The sequence below is a fragment of the Rhineura floridana genome, chromosome 7 (genome assembly GCF_030035675.1).
Source record: "Rhineura floridana isolate rRhiFlo1 chromosome 7, rRhiFlo1.hap2, whole genome shotgun sequence".
In the NCBI taxonomy this organism is placed as follows: Eukaryota; Metazoa; Chordata; class Lepidosauria; order Squamata; family Rhineuridae; genus Rhineura; species Rhineura floridana.
The window spans coordinates 3,705,239-3,725,444 of record NC_084486.1 but is presented as its reverse complement, the minus strand read 5'-3'; the positions used below and the strand labels follow the sequence as shown (position 1 = coordinate 3,725,444).

The window sequence follows — 20,206 nt, the reverse complement described above, 5'->3', positions numbered from 1 at the left end:
TTATGCTTATCTCGACGACCTCCTCCTCCGAGCAGGCTCCCGGGACTTGGCCAACAGGCAGATCCTGTTCACCCTAGAGGCACTACACTCTCACGGCTGGCTGATCAATGCCTAAAAGAGTCATCTACAACCAACTCAGCGCCTCCAGCACTTAGGGGCAATACTGGACACATGCCTAGCCATGTCCTTTCTGTCCCCAGACCGTATTGCTTCCATCACAGCCATGGCAAACTTACTTCTACATCGCCCCACAGCAGATGTCATGTTTCTGGCCCAGTTTCTCGGGGCAATGATCTCCACCATCCACATCGTTCCGTGGGCCCGACATCATTCCAGACCTTTACAATGGGCTCTCCTACCCTTTCAAGCGGACATCTCCAAGTCCAACCATCGCGTAATTCCTCTGGGCCAATCTCTGACGCAGTCATTCCGCTGGTGGGTATCCACAACTTCCCTTACCAAGGGGACACCGTTCCGGGACCCAACCAGAGTCCTAATCACCACGGATGCCAGTCTGTCCGGCTGGGGAGCCCATTGCAACTCCACCTTTGTCCAAGGCGTGTGGTCAACCCAGGAACTAAGTTACAACATCAACTGGCTGGAGCTCAGGGCTGCTCATCTCGCTCTAAGACACTTCCAGCCACTATTCGCTCTACAACACGTCCCAATTCGCACGGACAATGTTTGCGTGAAATCTCACATCAACAGACAAGGAGGCACAAGGTCCAGGGCTCTACAGGAGGAAGCGACACGACTCTTCGACTGGGCCGAGTCCCACCTCCTGTCATTACGAGCAGAACACCTCAGCGGCACGCTAAACGTTACGGCCGACTGGCTCAGCAGGCAAACGATCCATCCGGGAGAATGGAAACTTCATCCAGCTGTGTTCACCCTCCTTCAGTGGCGGTTCAGCCCCCTCTCACTGGATCTCTTCGCCTCCAGCCAAAACTGCCAACTGCCTTGTTACTTCTCAAGGTACCTAGAGACAACGGCGGAAGCAGTGGATGCGCTGACGACACCATGGCCACACGGGCTCCTGTATGCCTTCCCACCTATATCACTCCTAGGCAGGACATTGACAAAACTCCGACTCAAACGGACACGGATTTTACTCATAGCACCCTACTGGCCTCGCAGACCCTGGTTTTCGGACCTCCTCTCGATGTCAATGGCGGCTCCCTGGACTCTTCCAATCAGGCCGGATCTTCTCTCCCAAGGACCAGTTTGGCATCCGGACCCGAACTGGCTGAGACTGACAGCCTGGCTTTTGAGCGGACACAGTTGATCTCTGCTGGTCTGTCTCAAGGGGTCATAAACACTATTTTAGCATCTCGGCGTCCGTCAACTACTCGAATCTATCAGAGTACTTGGTGTACTTTTTCCAGCTGGTGCACTTCTAAAGGTTTTTCAGCACCCCAAGCCACTGTATAGCATGTTCTACAGTTCCTACACAGAGGCATGACATTGGGACTCAGACCGAACACCCTGCGTAGACAGGCCTCCACCATCTCATCAATTCTGTCTGTCTCTTCATCGGCAGCACCCCTGGGCACTCACCCGCTCATCAAACGCTTCTTAAGAGGAGCTCCCCACCTCTCTCCAGCGGTACGTCACCACTTTCCATCCTGGAACCTCTCCAAGGTTTGCAGGCATTACAGCGACCTCCATTTGAGCCTCTTGCCTCAGTGCCTCTAAGACTCTTGTCTTTTAAAGTCCTTTTCCTCGTGGCTATCACTTCAGCGAGGCGGATTTCGGAGTTACAGGCCCTGTCATCGGCCCGTCATCTCTGCGTATTCCATAAGGACTCTGTAGTCCTGAGGCTGGATCCATCGTTCTGTCCTAAGGTCAACTCAGTCTTCCACAGTAGCCAGGACATTGTACTTCCATCCTTTTGTCCAAAGCCGGTCCATCCCCTCGAAAAGGCCTGGCATTCGCTGGTTGTTAGGAGAGCGCTCAAAGTTTACCTCTCTCGCACCCAGGATATTAGACAGACAGACGCATTATTTGTATCCTTTCATCCGAGATCTTTGGGAAAAAAGGTGTCCAAATCCACTTTGTCCTGTTGGCTTCGAGCCTGTATTTCTATTGCATATCAGTCACTTAATTTGCCAGTGCCGTCTAACATCACGGCCCATTCGACCAGGTCTGCTGCCACTACGGCGGCTTTCCTAACTAATGCTCCTCTTACAGACATATGCAGAGCGGCGGTATGGGCTACCCCTAACTCCTTTGTGAAGCATTATAAGATTGATCGCTATGCTTCAGCTGACGCCTCTTTCGGGAGACGTGTCCTGCAACACGTTATTTCTGATTTGTAACTTCCTAGGAATCCCTCCCTATTAGGGGGCTACGTTGGTACATCCCAATCTGATGGCAGGCTACCTGTGGAAAATGGTCCCTTGGACCCACCTGAAGGGTGATTTTCACAGGTACGCCTGCCATCACGTCCCTCCCTTGTGGGGGATTTCTGGGGAAATTTGTTCAGTATTTCGTATATAGTTCAATCTATGTGCTTCGTGCTGTCTGATTTTCTTTAGTTAAAACCTGTTCTTATGTTGCAAGTTCTATGATATTGGCTATGTATATTTTCTTTGCTGCTGGGGCTTTTGCCCTTTGGTTACTTTCAGATTACCACTTCGGACTCGTCATCAGGAAGACTGGAGTGGGAGGGGCTCGAGCCCTAGGTTTTAACTCTAGTGCATTCTTGCCTTCGGACGCTAGATGGCAGTACTACCCAATCTGATGGCAGGCGTACCTGTGAAAATCACCCTTCAGGTGGGTCCAAGGGACCATTCCCTCCCTTCCCCCAGCGTGCTTTCCTGATGGGCAGTCTGCTAGTATTTAAATAAACACCTCAGAGTTGCTACGTGTGTGGTTCCTTTTACTCTCTCCCTGGGTTGGTTTGATAATTCCTTATCCATTCATGACTTTATAGGTTGCAAGTCCAGGAGGTCTTTTCTCAATAAGTTGTGTTGCACTGTTGGCTGTGATTGGTGGGTGCTGTCTGTTCTCTTTTCAAACTGCCTAGCTGGATTTAAATTTCATTGTAACATGCTGATTATTTTAGTTCAGTAACAAATTACTACTGGTTAATTGAAGGTACACTACAGCGTCTAGTCAGATTCTAGATGGAAGACCGCCTCATGCACACTTCTGTGAGCTCCTGGAAGAAAAGGCGGGATATAAATGTAATAAATAAATATGTGCAATTTTTTAGATGTGCATCCCATCCTTTCCAGAAGATTTAAGGCAGCTTACATATTTACTTCTTTATTTTAAAAAACTATGACCCAGCTGTTTTAGATATCAGCAATTTGTGAAAAGAAAAGCATTTGAGCAAGGCCAGTGCTTGGGCTTTTAATCTGGGATAGGGTGGCTTGGAAAAGAAAGAGAGAAACATTGGCTGCAAACTTCATTTCAGAAGTTCTGTGTCATTAATATTTCTTTGAAATCTTTTTCCAGCAATGATTGGTGACTTGGTGTGTTCAACATACAAGACAATCAAAACAAAGCTGCCATTGACGTTACAGAGGATGTCGCTGTATTTAGCCAACAAGGACACGGAATTCATTTTGTTCAAGCCAGTTAGGGTAAGTATTTTTGGTAGAATTGCATATTTTTCCGTATGAGAATCATATAGGCTTTTCATTTTAAATATTATTACATATTTTAATAGTCCTTTATTCATAATGGAAACTGATATAGATGTATTGTTTTAAGTCAAGTGATCCCCTTTTGCCTCAGACTAAAACTTTTGTTAACACAGGAAGTTGCCTTATACAGAGTCAGACCCTTGGTCCATTTAGCCCAGCATTTTCTACACTGGCTGGTAATAGCAGCTCTCCACGGTTTTAAGCAAGGAGTCTTTTCCGGTACTACCTGGAGATGCCGGGGATTGAACTGGGACTTTCCAGCAAGGCTCTGCCACTGAGCGACAGCCTTTTCCCTGTCTCACTACATGAGTTAAAGTATGTAAATCATCTTGGACAAACATGCTGCTATATTCTGGAGCAACCTGCAGCTCTTCAGCCTGAGAGTGGCCTACAAGGTCTTCAGTAGTCAGTGTCAGATGTTTGGTTGTCGTGCCACAACTCCTGCTGCAATATTTTCTCTTCTCTTGGCTTCTTCTCTTCTTCCCCAGCCCACCTATAATTCCCTACTCTAGATTCAAGAGCTTGTGCTATGCTGCCTTGTGGCACCAGGGGTGCCTGTATGTGGTTTGGAAAGGTGACTTGATGGGTGAGGAGTAAGTGTTTGCAACCAAGTTCAAGGCAGAAGATACAGTCTCTTTATTTTGTTTCTGTTTACTTCCTTAAGCTGCCCAGAAGCTGAATGTGTCTCGTTAGCTCTAGCTTTGGTGCAGAAAAGGGAAACCAAAATTATTAGGGAGCTGGAGCAACTCCTCTGTGAGGAAGGGCTGCAGAGATGTCTGGAGCCTCATGGTTTAGGGGAAAAGTGAGTAAGGAGAGGATATGATCAAGAAGTGTAAAATTTGGCATGGTGTAGAGAGAGGTTTTTTTCGCTCACTCAAAATACTAGAACCCAATAATAATACTAATACATAATACTAGAACCAATTTAGCTCAATGTTGTGAGATTCAGGACAGACAAAAGGAGTTACTTTTTATACAGAACATAGCAAAATTATGAAATTTGCTTTCCCGAGATGTGATGATATCTTGCGGCTTTGGCTTTAAAGGGGGATTAGACAAATTCATTAAGGATAAGCCACCACTTAGTTGATAGAGAACCAGAAGAACTATGGATTGAAGTCAGACATTATCAAGGAAGAATGCAAAAAGACAATACCACTAATAAAAATAAGGAAAGGCCTCAATGGATGACTGATGAAACTCTTTAAATGGTTAAAGACAGAAGGAAACTAAAAGCAAAAGGAGACAGAAAGACGGTTAGAACCCTAAATGCAATAATACAGCGACTAGTACGTAGGGACAAAGAGAACTTTTACAATAGTTATTGTATAGAAATAGAAGAGAACAACAACAAAGGTTAGAACAGGACCCCTATTCCAAAAGGTTAGAGGAATTAAAGGGAAATTTAAACCAAGAATAGGAATGTTGAATAATCAACAGGGGAACACACTGACTGACTGAGAAAAAAAATAAAAGGAAGGTGGAAGGTATACACTGAAGAACTATATAAAAGAGATGCAAGGATAACAGATTCATTCACGGAACTGTATGATGAACAAACAGAAATTTTAGAATGTGAGGTGAAAGCTGCTCTTAACATACTTGGAGGAAACAAATCACCAGGAATAGACGGCATACCAATAGAGTTGCTACAAGTTACTGAGACTGAATCTGTCCAAATTTTGACAAAAAAATTGTCAACAAATGGAAAATAAAACAATGGCCCACAGACTGGAAGCTTTCAGTATACATCCCAATTCCATAGAAAGGGGACCCCAGGGAATGCAGTAATTATTGAACTATTGCCTTAATATCCCATGCAAGTAAAGTAATGCTCAAGTTTCTATAACAAAGGCTTTTACCATATATGCAGCGAGAAATGTCAGATGTCCAAGCTGGATTTAGAAAGGGAAGAGGTACCAGAGATCATATCGCAAACGTACGTTGAATAATGGAACAGACCAAGGAATTTCAGAAGAAAATCACCCTGTGTTTTATAGATTACAACAAAGCCTTTGATTGTGTAGATCATGAAAAACTATGGAATGCTTTAAAAGAAATGGGGGTGCCACAGCATCTGATTGTCCTGATGCGCAACCTATACTCTGGACAAGAGGCTACTGTAAGGACAGAATATGGAGAAACCGATTGGTTCCCCATTGGAAAGAGTGTGAGACAGGATTGTATTTTATCACCCTATTTGTTTAATCTATATGCAGAACATATCATAGGGACAGTGGGATTGGACCAAGATGAAGGAGATGTGAAAATTGGAGGGAGAAATATAAATAATTTAAGATATGCAGACAGTACCATACTACTAGCAGAAGCTAGTAATGTTTGAAACGAATGCTGATGAAAGTGAAAGAGGAAAGCACAAAAGCAGGACTACAGCTGAACGTCAAGATTAAAGTAATGACAACATAAGATGTATGAAACTTTAAAGGTGACAGTGAGGACACTGAACTTGTCAAGGATTATCAATACCTTGGCACAGTCATTAGCCCTTCTCTCAATACCCATATCTTCTCAAGTACGACTAGTGGGGACACGTGAGAGGGCCTTCTCAGTGGCTGCCCCTAGGCTTTGGAATTCCCTTCCTAGGGAGGTAAGAATGACCCCCTCTTTGCAGTCCTTCCGCCGACAAGCAAAGACCTTCTTATTCCAACAAGCCTTTGGAATTGAAGGCTAAGGATAGGGCATGAAAGGTGCTGCATTGCTAATGTCTATTATATTATTTTTAAACTAGTCTGAACTCTTTTAGCTATATGTGTGTATGGTTTTAATATTGGAAATAGTTTAATCTTATTTTAATGTAGATTTTGTATGTTTTTAATTATATGTATTTTTTATCTGGAAGCCGCCATGAGTTCCAGTTTTGGAAAAATGGCGGGGTATAAATAAAGACAACAACAACACCACCACCAACACCAAAATGGAGAAAATAGTCAAGAAATAAGGCTAGGACTGGGGAGGGCAGCTATGAGAGAGCTAGAAAAGATCCTCAAATGCAAATCATAGAATCATAGAGTTGGAAGGGGCCTTGTAGGCCATCGAGTCCAACCCCCTACTCACAGCAGGAAATCCACAGCTAGAGCATCTCCCGCAGATAGCTGTCCAGCCTCTGCTTGAAGACATCCAGCGAAGGGGATCCCACCACCTCCCTAGGCAGTCGGTTCCATTGCCGAACTGCCCTTACTGTCAAGAAGTTCCTTCTAATGTCCAATCTGAATCTACGCTCCTGCAACTTAAAACCATTAGACCTAGTCCTACCCTCTGGGGCAGCAGAGAACAAATCTGTACCCTCCTCTATGTGACAGCCCTTCAGGTACTTAAAGAGTGCAATCATGTCACCCCTCAGCCTTCTCTTCACCAGACTGAACATGCCAAGTTCCTTCAACCTTTCCTCATAAGACTTGTTCTCCATGCCGGCTATCATCCTCGTCGCCCTCTTCTGAACCCGCTCTAACTTGTCTATATCTTTCTTAAAATGAGGCACCCAGAACTGAACGCAGTATTCCAGATGAGGCCTGACCAATGCAGAATATAGTGGGACTATTACTTCCCTTGACCTGGAAACTATAGCTCTGTTTATGCATCCCCAAACCGCATTTGCCTTTTTTGCCGCAGCATCACACTGCTGGGTCATGTTCAACTTGCGATCCACTACAATTCCAAGGTCCTTCTTGCACGCACTACTGCTAAGCCGGGTATTTCCCATCCTGTACCCGTGCATTTTGTTTTTGTGGCCTAAATGCAGAATCCTGCATTTGTCTTTATTGAATGTCATTTTATTAATTTCAGCCCAATTTTCTAGGCTATCCAGGTCCCTTTGGATTTTATTCCTGTCTTCCATTGTGTTAGCTATCCCTCCCAGTTTCGTATCATCCGCAAACTTCATAAGGCTTCCCTCCACCCCATCATCTAAGTCATTGATAAAAATGTTGAAGAGTATCGCCCCCAGGACAGAACCCTGTGGCACTCCACTCGAAACCTCCTTCCAGTCCGAAGCAGAGCCACCGACGTCCACTCTTTGAGTACGGTTTTCCAACCAGTTGTGAATCCACCTGACAGTATTTCCATGTAGTCCGCATTTGACAAGTTTGCTAATCAAAAGTTTGTGGGGGACTTTGTCAAGCGCTTTGCTGAAATCCAGATAGATGACATCTACAGCATTTCCACCATCTACTAAGCTAACAGAAGATGTATTACTGAACAGTAAAGTTAGGATCATTCAGACCATGGTATTCCTGATCTCTATGTATGGATGTGAAAGTTGGACAGTGAAAAAAGCGGATAAGAGAAAAATCAATTCATTTGAAATGTGGTGTTGGAGGAGAGTTTTGTGGACCACAAAAAAGACAAATAATTAAACCAGAACTACCACTAGAAGCTAAAATGATGAAACTGAAGTTATCATACTTTGGACACATAATGAGAAGACATGATTCACTAGACAAGACAATAATGCTGGGAAAAACAGAAGGCAGTAGAAAAAGAGGAAGGCCAAACAACAAGAGATGGATTGATCACATGAAGGAAGCCACAGACCTGAACTTACAAGATCTGAACAGGATGGTTTATAATATATGCTATTGGAGGTCACTGATTCATAGGGTCACCATAAGTTGAAATCGACTTGAAGGCACATAACATCATCATCAGTGGCTGATATATCAGTTGCTAGGGACCAACAGCGACAAAGCTATTGCTCATGTCCTGGTTGCAGGCTTCTCAAAAGCATCTCATTGGCCACTCTGGGAAACAAAATGCTGAATTAGACAGGCTTTTTTCATATCCAGAAGGGCTGCTCTTATAGTTCTGACATTCCTGCAGCCTTCCAGTAGGAACTCACTCTACAAAGGCAAATTCCTAATGTGAGTAAGTTTCCTTAAATCTCTGACACCTCAAGTTTTCAGTGTCTAATGAGAGAATGTTGAAGTAACTGTAACTCATTAGTGGTTCCCCAGAGTAACAGTTCTTCTTTTGTATGCATGTTTGAAGGCTACTCTTAAGGTGATGAAAATGTTAAAAAAATTTTTTTCATCAGAACAATATTCAGCAAGTATTCCAGAAGCTGCATACTCTGTTGAAAGAAGAATTTAGTAATGAAGATCTCCAGATCGTAGCTTGTCCTTCAGTGGAACAGGTAAAAAATAAAGCTCTTCACTTTTTTAAAAAAAGTCTATTCTATATTGAGAGATACATATTTTAAATTTAAAAATTAAAGGTAAGTCTGGCTGTTTAATATATTTTGCAGACGGCTTTAAGACCAAGCAGCATAAATGCTTCCTTTGGGGTCATGTTGAGGTGCATGTTTGGGTTAGGAAACTTGCTTCAAATGCAAAACATGTAAACATGTCTCCTTTGATAGTATACACACATATATAAATATGTAAATCAGCAATTATTACATCTTTTGGCCTTGTTCAAAACCACGCTTATATGGCATGCAGTTATGTGTGCCAAGGTGATTAGGAAGTGTTATGGTGTGCCAAGGAGATTAGGAAGCCATACCCCAAACTGACTGTGTGTTGGGGGGAGAGAGTGAGAGAGGGAGGGGGTGGGTGAGAGAGACAGAGAGTGAGTGTGTGTGTGTGTGAGAGAGAGTGTGTGTGTGAGTGTGTGTATGTGAGAGTGTGTGTGTGTGTGTGAGAGAGAGTGAGTGTGAGTGAGTGAGAGACCTCCCCAACCCCCAAGTGAAAGGGAAAGACATTGTGCTCCCAATTAACAAGCACTTTTTCTCCTATGATGCCTTCCATTTCCCAGCTAGAGCTGCCTAGTCAAGTAGCTCATTCAAGACCCTTGAAATAGTGACAAAATAGTATTAGATTTAACGCATAGTACAAGATAAGGCAAGATGCTTATTTTAGGCACTGCATTGATTGAAACTGTTAGGTGAAAAACAGCACATTTGTGTACTTAGGTTAAATTATGGAGTATACATTTTGACCCAAATTCTCCTGTTTCTATAAAACATCTGTGCCCATTAAGAGTGCTACAGTAGAGAACCTCTTACCATTTGTCTTTCAGATAAACCTCCTTTTGTCAATAACAAAGTAGTACAACTTTGAGAAGCCTCTTCACATTGTGTGTCAAGCAGTGAGGTGGACATTTAAGAGAGACTTGGGGTGTACCATCCTACCTGTTTTTAATATAATCCATCTGTTAGAATACCAATTGAACAAGAAAAAGATGACTACCGGTATGTTCTAACACTTCTTTATATATGTAAAGCTGAAGATTCAGTACAATTTTTAGCTTTTATTGTCAGCAACTGCTTTCCTTGAGTGAAAACATATGCTGGAATTAAATTCCAAGTTTGTGTACAAACCTTCCCACACTATTTTAATAGTATCTTCTGAAGTGCACATTCACATACACAAGCAAGTCGTCATGGTATTGCAGTCAGTGAGTTGTGAAAAGTAAGGGTGTGTGTGTAAATGCTTCTGGATCAAACGCTACAGATGGAGCTTTCACATCACTTATTCAGTGGAAACCACTCAGCTGCATATCAAATTATTTAGGTGCATATGTGAATCAGCCTCTAAGCACATTGTGAAAATAAGATATTCTACTATTTGTGAGTCTTTCACAGCATATTTAACCCTTGTACTGATTGCCAATATTCACAAATTTGTATACTCTGAAAAGAAACCAAATTTGTTGTAATAACATTGTGTGCATGGGATGTGCAAAGAAAGCTGTATCATAAACTCCATTTAATTGCTTACAAAGCAAGACTGCACTAGAGATTTTGGAGGACTTTGAAATTTTAATATAAAAGGGGTGGGTGGGAATAGTTGAGGAGTGCAGTCATGTGCTGCCAGTCCACAAAGATTTGATACAATAGAAGAAGCTTATTAAGAGGGCCTTCCTTCATTTGTTCCATGGGTAAGGCATAATGTGAAATCTTGTGCTGTGATTGGCTGGGACTTCCCTACATATGTTTATGCAGCTGTAAGATCATCACAAATTATAATTTACACAAAAGTAATGTGAGCATTTCTGTAGGGAAGTTCCTTCCAAGTATGAATTTTCTATGTATGAAGTGGCTTTTCATTTTATAAAAATGCAGTTTCATTAGAACTTTTTATGTGTCTTTTTTTTCTTAATGAAACTTTGTATTATTCAGAGGTCCAATACTCCTGCATAAGACAGTGGATGTGTTCTCTGATGAGATAAACATTTGATTGGAATACATCATCCCTGCATTTAAGAGGCAATTCTGATCCAAAAATAGATCAAACACTGGAAATGGTTTTGTAGAATGTGGTGGAGGCTAAGAATAGTTGTTCCAGCCTGACTGTGCCTTCTTGCTTGTGGCAACTTTATATCTTGCTTTTTAGTTTATTTTAAACCAAGGGTTGCTAACCTGTGAGCCTTCAGATGTCCCTGGACTACATCTGCCATAATCAGGACTTTTGGCCATGTTGGCTTTAGGTGAATAGTGGCTGAAGGGCCACAGATGCTGTTTGCCATCGCTGCTTTCACTACTTCTTTTTTTAAGATCATCTGAATACTAAAATGGCTCAAAAAGTCAGGAGACTAGCAGCAGTGCAAGGAACAAAAGAAAGTAGCACTTTTTATGCACAGAAAAAAATGTAAATGTCCTGTATGTATGTTGACATTTAAAGTTAATTTCTAAAATTCCTTTGGAGGGAAAAGTCATCTTCATGGTGGGGGTGTAGTTAATTAAAAAGCCTTTAAACTTACTGAGTTTAAATATGATGGAAATATTAAGTATCGTTATGATCTTGCTTTCATTTCTTTATAGATTGGTTCATTTTTTCAGTGTATCATTGGTGTGTTTTTAAAGTAGTCACAAGCTGCTTGCTTACCAGCCATTTGACAAGACAACTGGTACCTGCTGAATAACTTTTTTAGCTACTGCAAAATATATTTCTTTATGTTGTAAAATACTGTCTTGTGGACTTTGTATCATGTTTTCCAAGCAAATTAGTATATGATTGCTGTATGAAGTTACAATGTATTTTAATCAAATGTTTTGTGAAGAGTTGAAATATGTTTACCAAATCCTTCTGTTTCTAAGTCTGAATATTTGCTGTTCCCCCCCGTGATCTTGTTATATAGTGTCCTTGCTAATTTGCAGACTTGTATGAAACTGCTGTTTCAGATATTTACATATAAAAATAGTATACATAATTTAAAACACATGAATTTAAGGTTCTTTCTATTTTTTGACCAATGTTCCTGTTTGTTTTTTCTTTTAAATAAAGTTTTGCTTTCTTACTTAGGGATAGTTTCATTTTGTAGACTGTGGGCTAGTTGGGTATGATTTCAAAAAAGGAATGGATTCTTCAGGAAAGTCCTTAATATCTTTTGAAGGCAAGCTCTTCTCTTTTATTAATTGGGACAAATACTGCAGGTGCAAAAATAACTTTTAATAAAAAAGGATAGAGGTGTCAGATGAAGCACCTTTTTAGCTGCATAAGTAGCAGAAAAATATTTAAAGAATGTTGTACTGCTCATTATACTGAGCAAGAATCAAGTTCTATATACAATAAACAAAATAGAACCTGCAACAAACTGCACTGCAGAGCATTCCTTTTCAGTTTGCAGGCAGCTAGCCGTTCCATTCCCCCTCTCCTATTTTCATTCTTCTCACTCCTCTCAACAGACACTCAGCATTCTGTGGCCACTGAACATGTCCAGTCCTCCTTGGGCTGTTTTGGATATTTTAGTCCATTCCTCCAGCAGTCCATGTTAGGTGTGTGGACACTCTATTGCCCAGTCTGAGCTATGTTAGGATCTTGGATTTTCCATTAATGTCTATAGCGGTCAGCAGCACGGTGTTCATGGCCCACCCACATGCAGAGGTCCCAAACTTTTCTTTTTCCTTTTCCTTTTTTAAAAGTCTCTAGCCCTAATAGAAAGTTACGAAACAAAATGTACAGGTACCATTCTAAGTGATTTCTGTGAGATGAGCCGCTGCTCCCACGTCAGTGGTTTTAGCCAATGCATGAAGTCACACTGACTGATAGGTGAGTTGTTTGGACACCAGGTGACAGGAATCCCTGGAGTCTTGAAGAGCTGCTGTTTTCCCCTGACCTTCGGTGCAGTTTTCCTGTCTCATTTCCTTGGAGTCTCCATAGTTTGTCCTTCCTTCTCCCCTAGCAACTAGGATGCATCTTTCCTGGGTGGATTTGTCTAAGGTTAGGGGGTCTCTGGAAATTATTTTCTGCAACTAGTACTATACAATAAGTGTGGGTGGATGTTAAAGAATCCTCCCTCCCCAAAGGCAAACGTGAAAACTTTGCAAAGAGGCTTAGGCGTGTCTCCTGCTTTGCAGGACCTAAAAACCAGCCACTCGTTTAATAATTCACTGCATAGTTAACTTACAGTACAGTAATATACATGTCACACAAAGTAAGTCTCTTAGTGTTTAATAGGGCTTACTCCCACGTAAGTGGGATGGATAGCAGCCTAAGCTTTGGTTTAGGTTGGCATTAGAGAAGAACAGGAGAGAAGAACGAGCGTCACTATGGCTGTACTATCTGATGCTGTCTTATGCTAAACTCCCAAATTTTTACTGGCTTTGCTCCTGTGAGTTTAGCAACAGCTTGAGATTAAAAAAAATACGTAAAACCCCGCAGCCTCTTGTATGCCCCCCAAATGTGCTCTGGAGAGTATCTTGCTATTAAGAGAGCTGATATCTTGATGCTTCAAGGTTTATGCTGTAAATGCTCTAAGAGATGAAAGGTAGGACAGGGAGAGAAGGTTGGTTTTAAAAATTGCCCAGCTGCAAGGAATATGCAGTGTTCATTCAATCTCTCCTGAATTGTGGAATGTATAAATTTAAAGAGCCTCACGTACCCACCCCCTCAAACAGCATTCTGGCACCAAAGTGTACATACAATTGCAGGCTTGTTAGAGAATCTTACACATGCTTTGTAAATAACTTGGGAGGGATCATGGGGTTGGGTGGTGGTGATGGTGGAGGGAAGGCCATAGTACAGCTGGCTGTTCTTATGCACAGTTCAGTAAATGATGAACATGGACTAATTATGTTCATTAACTAGACTGATTCAGCTCTCACATGAACAAGCTAGTTTGTCCACTTTTGTGATATTTAAAGATTATACAGCCACGAGAGTGGCTATATACTATAGTCAGCATGGATTTTTAACATTCCACAATGTTAAATTGAAAATACTCCCCATGCCACACAAAACAGAGAGAATCAAGAGTTCAAAGTGTAAAAAGAGAGAAAAAACAGACCCATTTGGGGCTTCTTTCGGTCATTCTCATAATAAGTTGAAATTCATTAAAAACCAGCCATATTCACAGAGTGCCTGTAATCCTATTACTGACCTTGCCCCATACTCATCTTCTGCAGTTTAAAAGTTAAAAAAATACCTGGCTGATTTTTAATTAATTTAATAAATTTAGCATTGAACTGAATAAGACTCGGCATGCTCAGTAAGAACTATCAGTGTTCTAAAAGCCAGACTCACAGCTGCTGGGTTTGCCTAATCGGGGCCACACCCACACCAGACCTTATTTCACTTTAGACAGTCATGGCTTCCCCCAAAGAATCCTGGGAAGTGTAGTTTGTGAAGGGTGCTGAGAGGAGACTCCTATTCCCGACAGAGCTCCAATAGTCAAGAGTGGTTTAACAGTCAGCTGCTGTGATTGAAGCTCTGTGAGGGGAACAGGGCATCTCCTAGCAACTCTCAGCACCCTTTACTAATTACACTAATTACTGTACTCCTGCATTTCCATCTGAAAGTCTGTTTTGCCAGCCACTTCTGAAAGGTAAACTTTGTTCTGAGTCCACCCTCCCTCAATGTGGGCTTCTTCTATTGGGGGGGGGGGCTCACACAGGATGGGGGATATGTACACCCAATTATGTGTTCTAGCGCAGTAAACACATATGCAGTAGTTATCTGTGCAGGAATGAAGTAGCTCAGGTAAGGATTGTCCCTTTTGCATACTCTCATTCACATCCCAGGCTTGTTCCCATAAACAGTATCCAAGGATAACAGAAGAGATGGCTTTAGAAGAGGATTACAAATTTGAGAGCCAGTGTGTTGTAATGGTTAGGTTAGGGTATTGGACTACAAACTAGGAGACCAGGGTTTTAATCCCCACTCAGCCATGATGTTCATTGGGTGACCCTGGGCCCGTCACTGCCTTGCAGTCTAAGCTACCTTACAAGGTTGTTGTGAGGCTCAAATGGGAAAGGAAGAACTATGCCACCTTGTGCTCCTTAGAGGAAAGGTGGGATATAAAGGTAATAAATAAATAATGGAGGATAAAGCTATCAATGGCTACCAACCATAATGGCTATGCCATGGATAGCGGCTATCCATGGTCAGAGGTAGTATTTACAGTAGGGCCCCGCTTTACGGCGCTTCGCTTTACAGCGATTTGCTAATGCAGCGGCTTTCAATTAGGAAAAGTCCCCGCATTAAGGCGCTTGTTCCGTTCTTATGGCGTTTTTCCCCCGTCACGCGCCATTTTGACGTCATTTTCACGCGACACGTCCCATTGTCATCATTTCCGCTTTATGGCAGGGGTCCAGAACGGAACCCGCCGTATGAGCGGGGCCCTACTGTATCTAAATATCAGTTGCTAGGAATCACAAATGGGGAGAATATTGTTGTGCTCAAGTCCTGCTTGCAGGCTTCCCATAAGCATCTGGCTGGCTTCTGTGAGAACAGACTGCTGGACTAGATGGGCCATTAGCCTGATCCAACAGGCTCTTCTTTTGTAAGTACAGGCACCACTGCATCAGGCTGGGCTGGTATTTATTAAATCATGTATATAAAGGAACACACCTTTAATCCAATCTTTCCCTTTATTAGTTGTCAAATAATAATCCACGCAATGAGGAAACAAACACAAGAGTGACCTTTTGTTGGGAAGGATGTATGAACAAGAATGTGTATTAACTAAAGATGGCATTAAGATGGTTACATATGGCCAATGCTGTTAAGCTACTTTGCACCTGTCCAACCCTGTCATTTTAATGCCACATTTAAATGTTGCTTAAGATAACAAGACTGCAAATAACAAGTATTAAAACACAGGAGGCAATTTGATGGGACCATCTTCTGCACATACTCACAAAAGCGGCAGGCAAACGTTAACAATCCTTAATTATGAACATGTTAACTCTTCCATAATAATGAAAACGGCATTTTGTGACTTAGTTGTAATTTATCTGTAATTTTTCTAACCCCTTATTTCATGTGACCATACATGGAATAATTACTTGATATAAATAAAAATGGAAAAGTCATATTTACTGCCCTTTTCAAAAAGCTTTCAATGAATTTAATTTTTTTAATATAAGTTATTTGTAAGTTTATACAAAGGCAAATATACATATTTACAATCATTTAAAGCACTTTGATTTTTTGGCTGATCTTGGGGGTGGGAAGAAAGTCAGCAAAAAAGAAATCCTGCTATTTTGGAGCACAGTTAATACAACTGCAATCATGCTGACTGTGAGTTAGTTGCTGTTACTGTGAATAAATGGAGTAAAAGCATCAGCAGAAAAATAGGATTTTTATATTTAATAAATACAGTTTATGACACTCTAAATCTTTGCTTGTTGTCAGGAAGTGGAATCTAACACATCCTCGTTTCTTTTTAAACAAAATAAAAACAACAGGTTTGCTTTGCAAGGACAGTGACACTGGAATTCTATGCAAGTTTACTGAGAAATAAATCCCAATGAACATAATGGGGCTTATTCCTTGGTAAGTGTGCACAGGATTGCAGTCTGAGAATTGTTAATTCAAGGAGAGCCAAACAGCAGTGATTTTAGAAATCCAGATGCACAGGTTCTTCTACTTCCTACGTTTTTTGAAGAGGCAGCCAGAAATTGTATTTACCATCAATTCTAAAAAGACACATTCAGGAATATTTTGCCAGAATGTATCCACAACTGAGGATGCTTTTGTAGAGCTTGACTAGGTAACAGAATTGTACAGAATTCTGAATGCTTCCTTTACAAGGGATCAGTTTTGCTCACACTACCAATCCTCTGCTCTGCCATTTGGGCTGATAGGAGTCAACTTGGGAAATCAGCTCACGAGTCGCCCATGCCTGGAATCAGTGCACCTGACATCAAAAAATAAAAATCCTCCACCTGGCGTTAGGACAGTTAAGAGGATAAGAAAGGATTTGTGGTAACAGTTGCGCTGTACAAATGCATGTGGTAGTGTTTTATGCAACGTTCATCCAAAGTGCACACACAAATACAATGTACTAAATTCTCACAAACCACTGGGAAAATAATATCTGCACAAGTACAACTGGCACAAATGTAATCTGCATAAATGTAGTTTTAGGGAATTTACGCAGATGTCATTCTGAATGGATTTGGCCCAGAACATGCAATGCAGAACTTTCAGAATTTCCACAGGTGTGTGGAAAAGGTGGGTTAAAATGCCTAGAACTTGACTGGATGTTAAGCAGAATACGATGCAAGATTTTTGTTTACTTGTAACTCTAACAATCAAAGTTCCAGACTCAATTATTTCCATTTGATGTTCCTCTATCTAAAGGCACACTGTCAATGTCACTGCCTAACTTACTAGTTAAACTAAATGTAGAAATAGTTAAGATCATCAACCAATAAAACAAAATACAAGATCAAAACTTCAAAAAAATTAGGGGAATACAGCCTGCCTAGATCTTGTGCAGTGAATTAAAAGAGGACTAAAGTATGATAAGGATCTTGGCAATGTGTCCTTCCATATAAAATGCGTCTCCAGAAACTCTGCCTCTTCTTATATGTGTTAAAGTGCACTTTCCAAAGGTAGTGAACAAGAGCTGCATGAGATTTTAGCAGGATGAGATACCAGCTTTACCCTCTACCAACCAGGCTGCAATCTGTAACGAAAATGCATTAACTGTTTCCATTTTCTCCTCTCCCCCCCCCCATTATTTCACTACATCCTGTTGCTTTCCCCCAGATTCACTGTGGAGAGCAATACTCAATACTGAATGAAAGTTAAGCCTTATCATGTCACACACATCCCCCGAGGATAAAAATAAGATAGAAGGTTGCATTATAAAATGCTTGACAATTCGCTCTGGTAAACCTTCAAAGGAGGTGGGGCTTTGCATCAGTCCACCACATTCACATTCACTACTCCTCTCATCACCTGCATTCATAAAATTGTCTTTTCTGATTATCTTTTTTTAATATCAAACCCAGGTCCTTCTCTCTCTCTCTCCTGACGAAATCTTCAACAGGCTGACAATGGCTTTTATAGGGATATAAGTTTAACGTAGTTGCCTGGGAAAGTACCAAACTGTCGCGTTCTCCTGGATGTGCCTATTGAGAAATAAAACAAGAAGAAATTTGTGCATGATTGATCAGAGCAGGTGGGTGATGACTTTTCCTTGTTTGTTTGCTATCTCAGGGAGGTCTTTAGATGAATCAAGGAAGCATCCAAACTAGGAAATGCTGTAGTAATGGGTGAATTCAGCTACACTCACAAAGACGGGCTACATTTGTGTTCCAGTCATGACAAAGAGATCAAATGTCTAGATACCCTAAAGTGTACTGTGCTCCAAATCCCGGGATAGCAGCCCCCGACAGTTTCATATAGATGTTAAATATCATAGAAGACAGAATGGAACCATGAAGCCGAGCAACAATCTCCTAGTACGACATCCTGGTAGTGCTGCTGCTGGCAGCAATGGAACCACTGCAATACAGGACCTCCAACTCCCACCTCCTTCAGTTGCTCCAGAAGGACACCATGATTAACGTTGTCAAAAGCTGCTATGAGATTAAGGAGAACCAAGAGGGTTGCATTGCACCTGTCTCTCTCAATAAAGGTAATCAATCAGGGCCGCTAAGGCTGTTTCTGTGCCAAAACCAGGTTGGAAACCTGACTGGAATGGATCTAGATCATCTGCTTCCTGTAGCTGGCCAGCCTCTCGATCACCTTGCCCAGGAAGGGCAGACTGGACAGTAGTTTTCGAAAACTTATGGCTTCAAGGAGGACCTCTTTCAAGGAGTAGGCATAACTCCCTCCTGTAGTTGCATCGACCACTCCCTGGACTATCCAGTCAATCCCCTCCTACAAGATTTTACCAACCATGATGGGCAGGGATCAAGAGGGCACATAGCTGGCCTCACTACCACAACTGTCCTGTCTACATCCTCAGGCTTCAACTACAGAAACCAATCCAACAAGCTGTAATTCAGTGGTGCTCCAAGGACCTCCAACAAGCTGAATTAATTGTGGCATCAGTTCAGCACAGATCTGAGCAATTTCTCCCTCAAAGCAATTCACAAATCTCTCACAACATGCTACTGAGTAGTCCACTGTTGATGATGCCACACTGGTCTGGACCAGTGATTCATCACAGAAGATGCAATAGAGGCCAAGAGATATGCTCCCTTCACTGCCATTCATACTTCTATTTGGTTAGATTCATGCTGGGACTTGCATCACCTGTGCTTCTCAGTAGAACAAGTCCTTCTGGACTCCCCATAGTTGTGGAGGATGCTTAGAGGTGATCCTGGTGATGGCTCTTTCCATCTCACTGTTCCACACTGAAACTAGGGCCTCAAAAGAAGCACCAGCCATGCTTCCTGGAAATTCCCCAGAGCATTCAGAAATCCTACAGATTTCATCAGTCTCTGGGGGCAGACTGATCTCCCCTGCAGTGGGGGTCAGTCACAGCCAATTCAAACCTCACCAGAGCATGGTCTGTCTATGACACAGATCACTGGATCTTTCCAGTGGTTGTGTAGCAAAAACCAGATCAAGGGTATGAGCTGCAGTATGTGTTGGGTGCATAACATATTGTGGCAGCCATGAAGTCCTGAGCCAGCCCAGACAAGGCAGCATTGACATAAATATTGAAGTGTTCCAGAAATAATGTCCTGGGATTCTCCAACAGTATACCAAAGATGTCTCCGCCACCTCAGTCAGGGAAGTGGTTGGGCAGCAAGGTGGATGGTACACTGACAAGATCCTGTTCTGGCTCCCAATACCAAGTACAAACCCTCACATCCAGCTCCCTGATGGACCGGCCTCCTGGCAAGAATGATGGAAGTTTTATGCATCACTGTCATGCCCCCTCCCCCTGACCTTGACTGAAGCTGCACTAAATACCCAGGGGGGCAAAGCCAGGTAAGATCAGGCACCCCCAACTCGCTCACCCACCCAGGTCTCTGTAATAAATACCAAATCAGCTACCCCATCCATGATCAAATAAATTTTTGAGAAACCTCTTTGGAATACCAAAATGTATAGCCAATGCTATCCTACATTTGGAGGGTGGTTTATCAATGGCTGAAAACTCAGAATGGATCACGTCTCTGAATTATTGGCTACACTTACTGTACATTCACAGAGTTGGCTACTATTAATACTTGATTTGCATGTATGATTTGTTTGTCTTGAAGACGCTTTGAGATATAGACTGCTAACATACCATGGCCTCTGCCAGGAAGTGTTGCTCTCACTCAATACATGTTTTTCCTTTCTCATTTCTAGCATTTCTCCTTTCTTATTTACTAAACTTGGTGGTTTAGGGGAGCCTTTTCACTT

General features: G+C 42.0%; 2 protein-coding genes across 37 annotated transcripts in view; one reads left to right on the top strand and one right to left on the bottom strand.

Annotated features, from left to right (window-relative positions):
* Positions 1 to 11,858, top strand: part of COG3 (component of oligomeric golgi complex 3) — a 115,779-nt gene extending 103,921 nt beyond the window's left edge. The window contains exons 21-24 of one of the 3 annotated variants that reach the window (XR_009763878.1): positions 3,463 to 3,590; positions 8,704 to 8,802; positions 9,687 to 9,858; positions 11,431 to 11,858. Coding sequence is in view for 1 of the 3 variants with exons in the window: in XM_061634728.1 (XP_061490712.1) it covers positions 3,463 to 3,590; positions 8,704 to 8,802; positions 9,687 to 9,716 (257 nt within the window). In the remaining 2 variants the exon portion in view is untranslated. Of the gene's footprint in view, positions 1 to 3,462; positions 3,591 to 8,703; positions 8,803 to 9,686 lie in introns of all 3 variants that reach the window. The other 2 variants (XR_009763877.1, XM_061634728.1) reach the window with 2 other exon arrangements.
* Positions 11,859 to 15,458: 3,600 nt separating this feature from the next.
* Positions 15,459 to 20,206, bottom strand: part of SORBS1 (sorbin and SH3 domain containing 1) — a 270,925-nt gene continuing 266,177 nt past the window's right edge. For all 34 annotated transcript variants that reach the window (XM_061634693.1, XM_061634692.1, XM_061634696.1 and 31 more), the window contains one exon: positions 15,459 to 17,970. In XM_061634693.1, the coding sequence (XP_061490677.1) occupies positions 17,903 to 17,970 (68 nt within the window). In that variant the 3' untranslated portion in view covers positions 15,459 to 17,902. The remainder of the gene's footprint in view (positions 17,971 to 20,206) is intronic.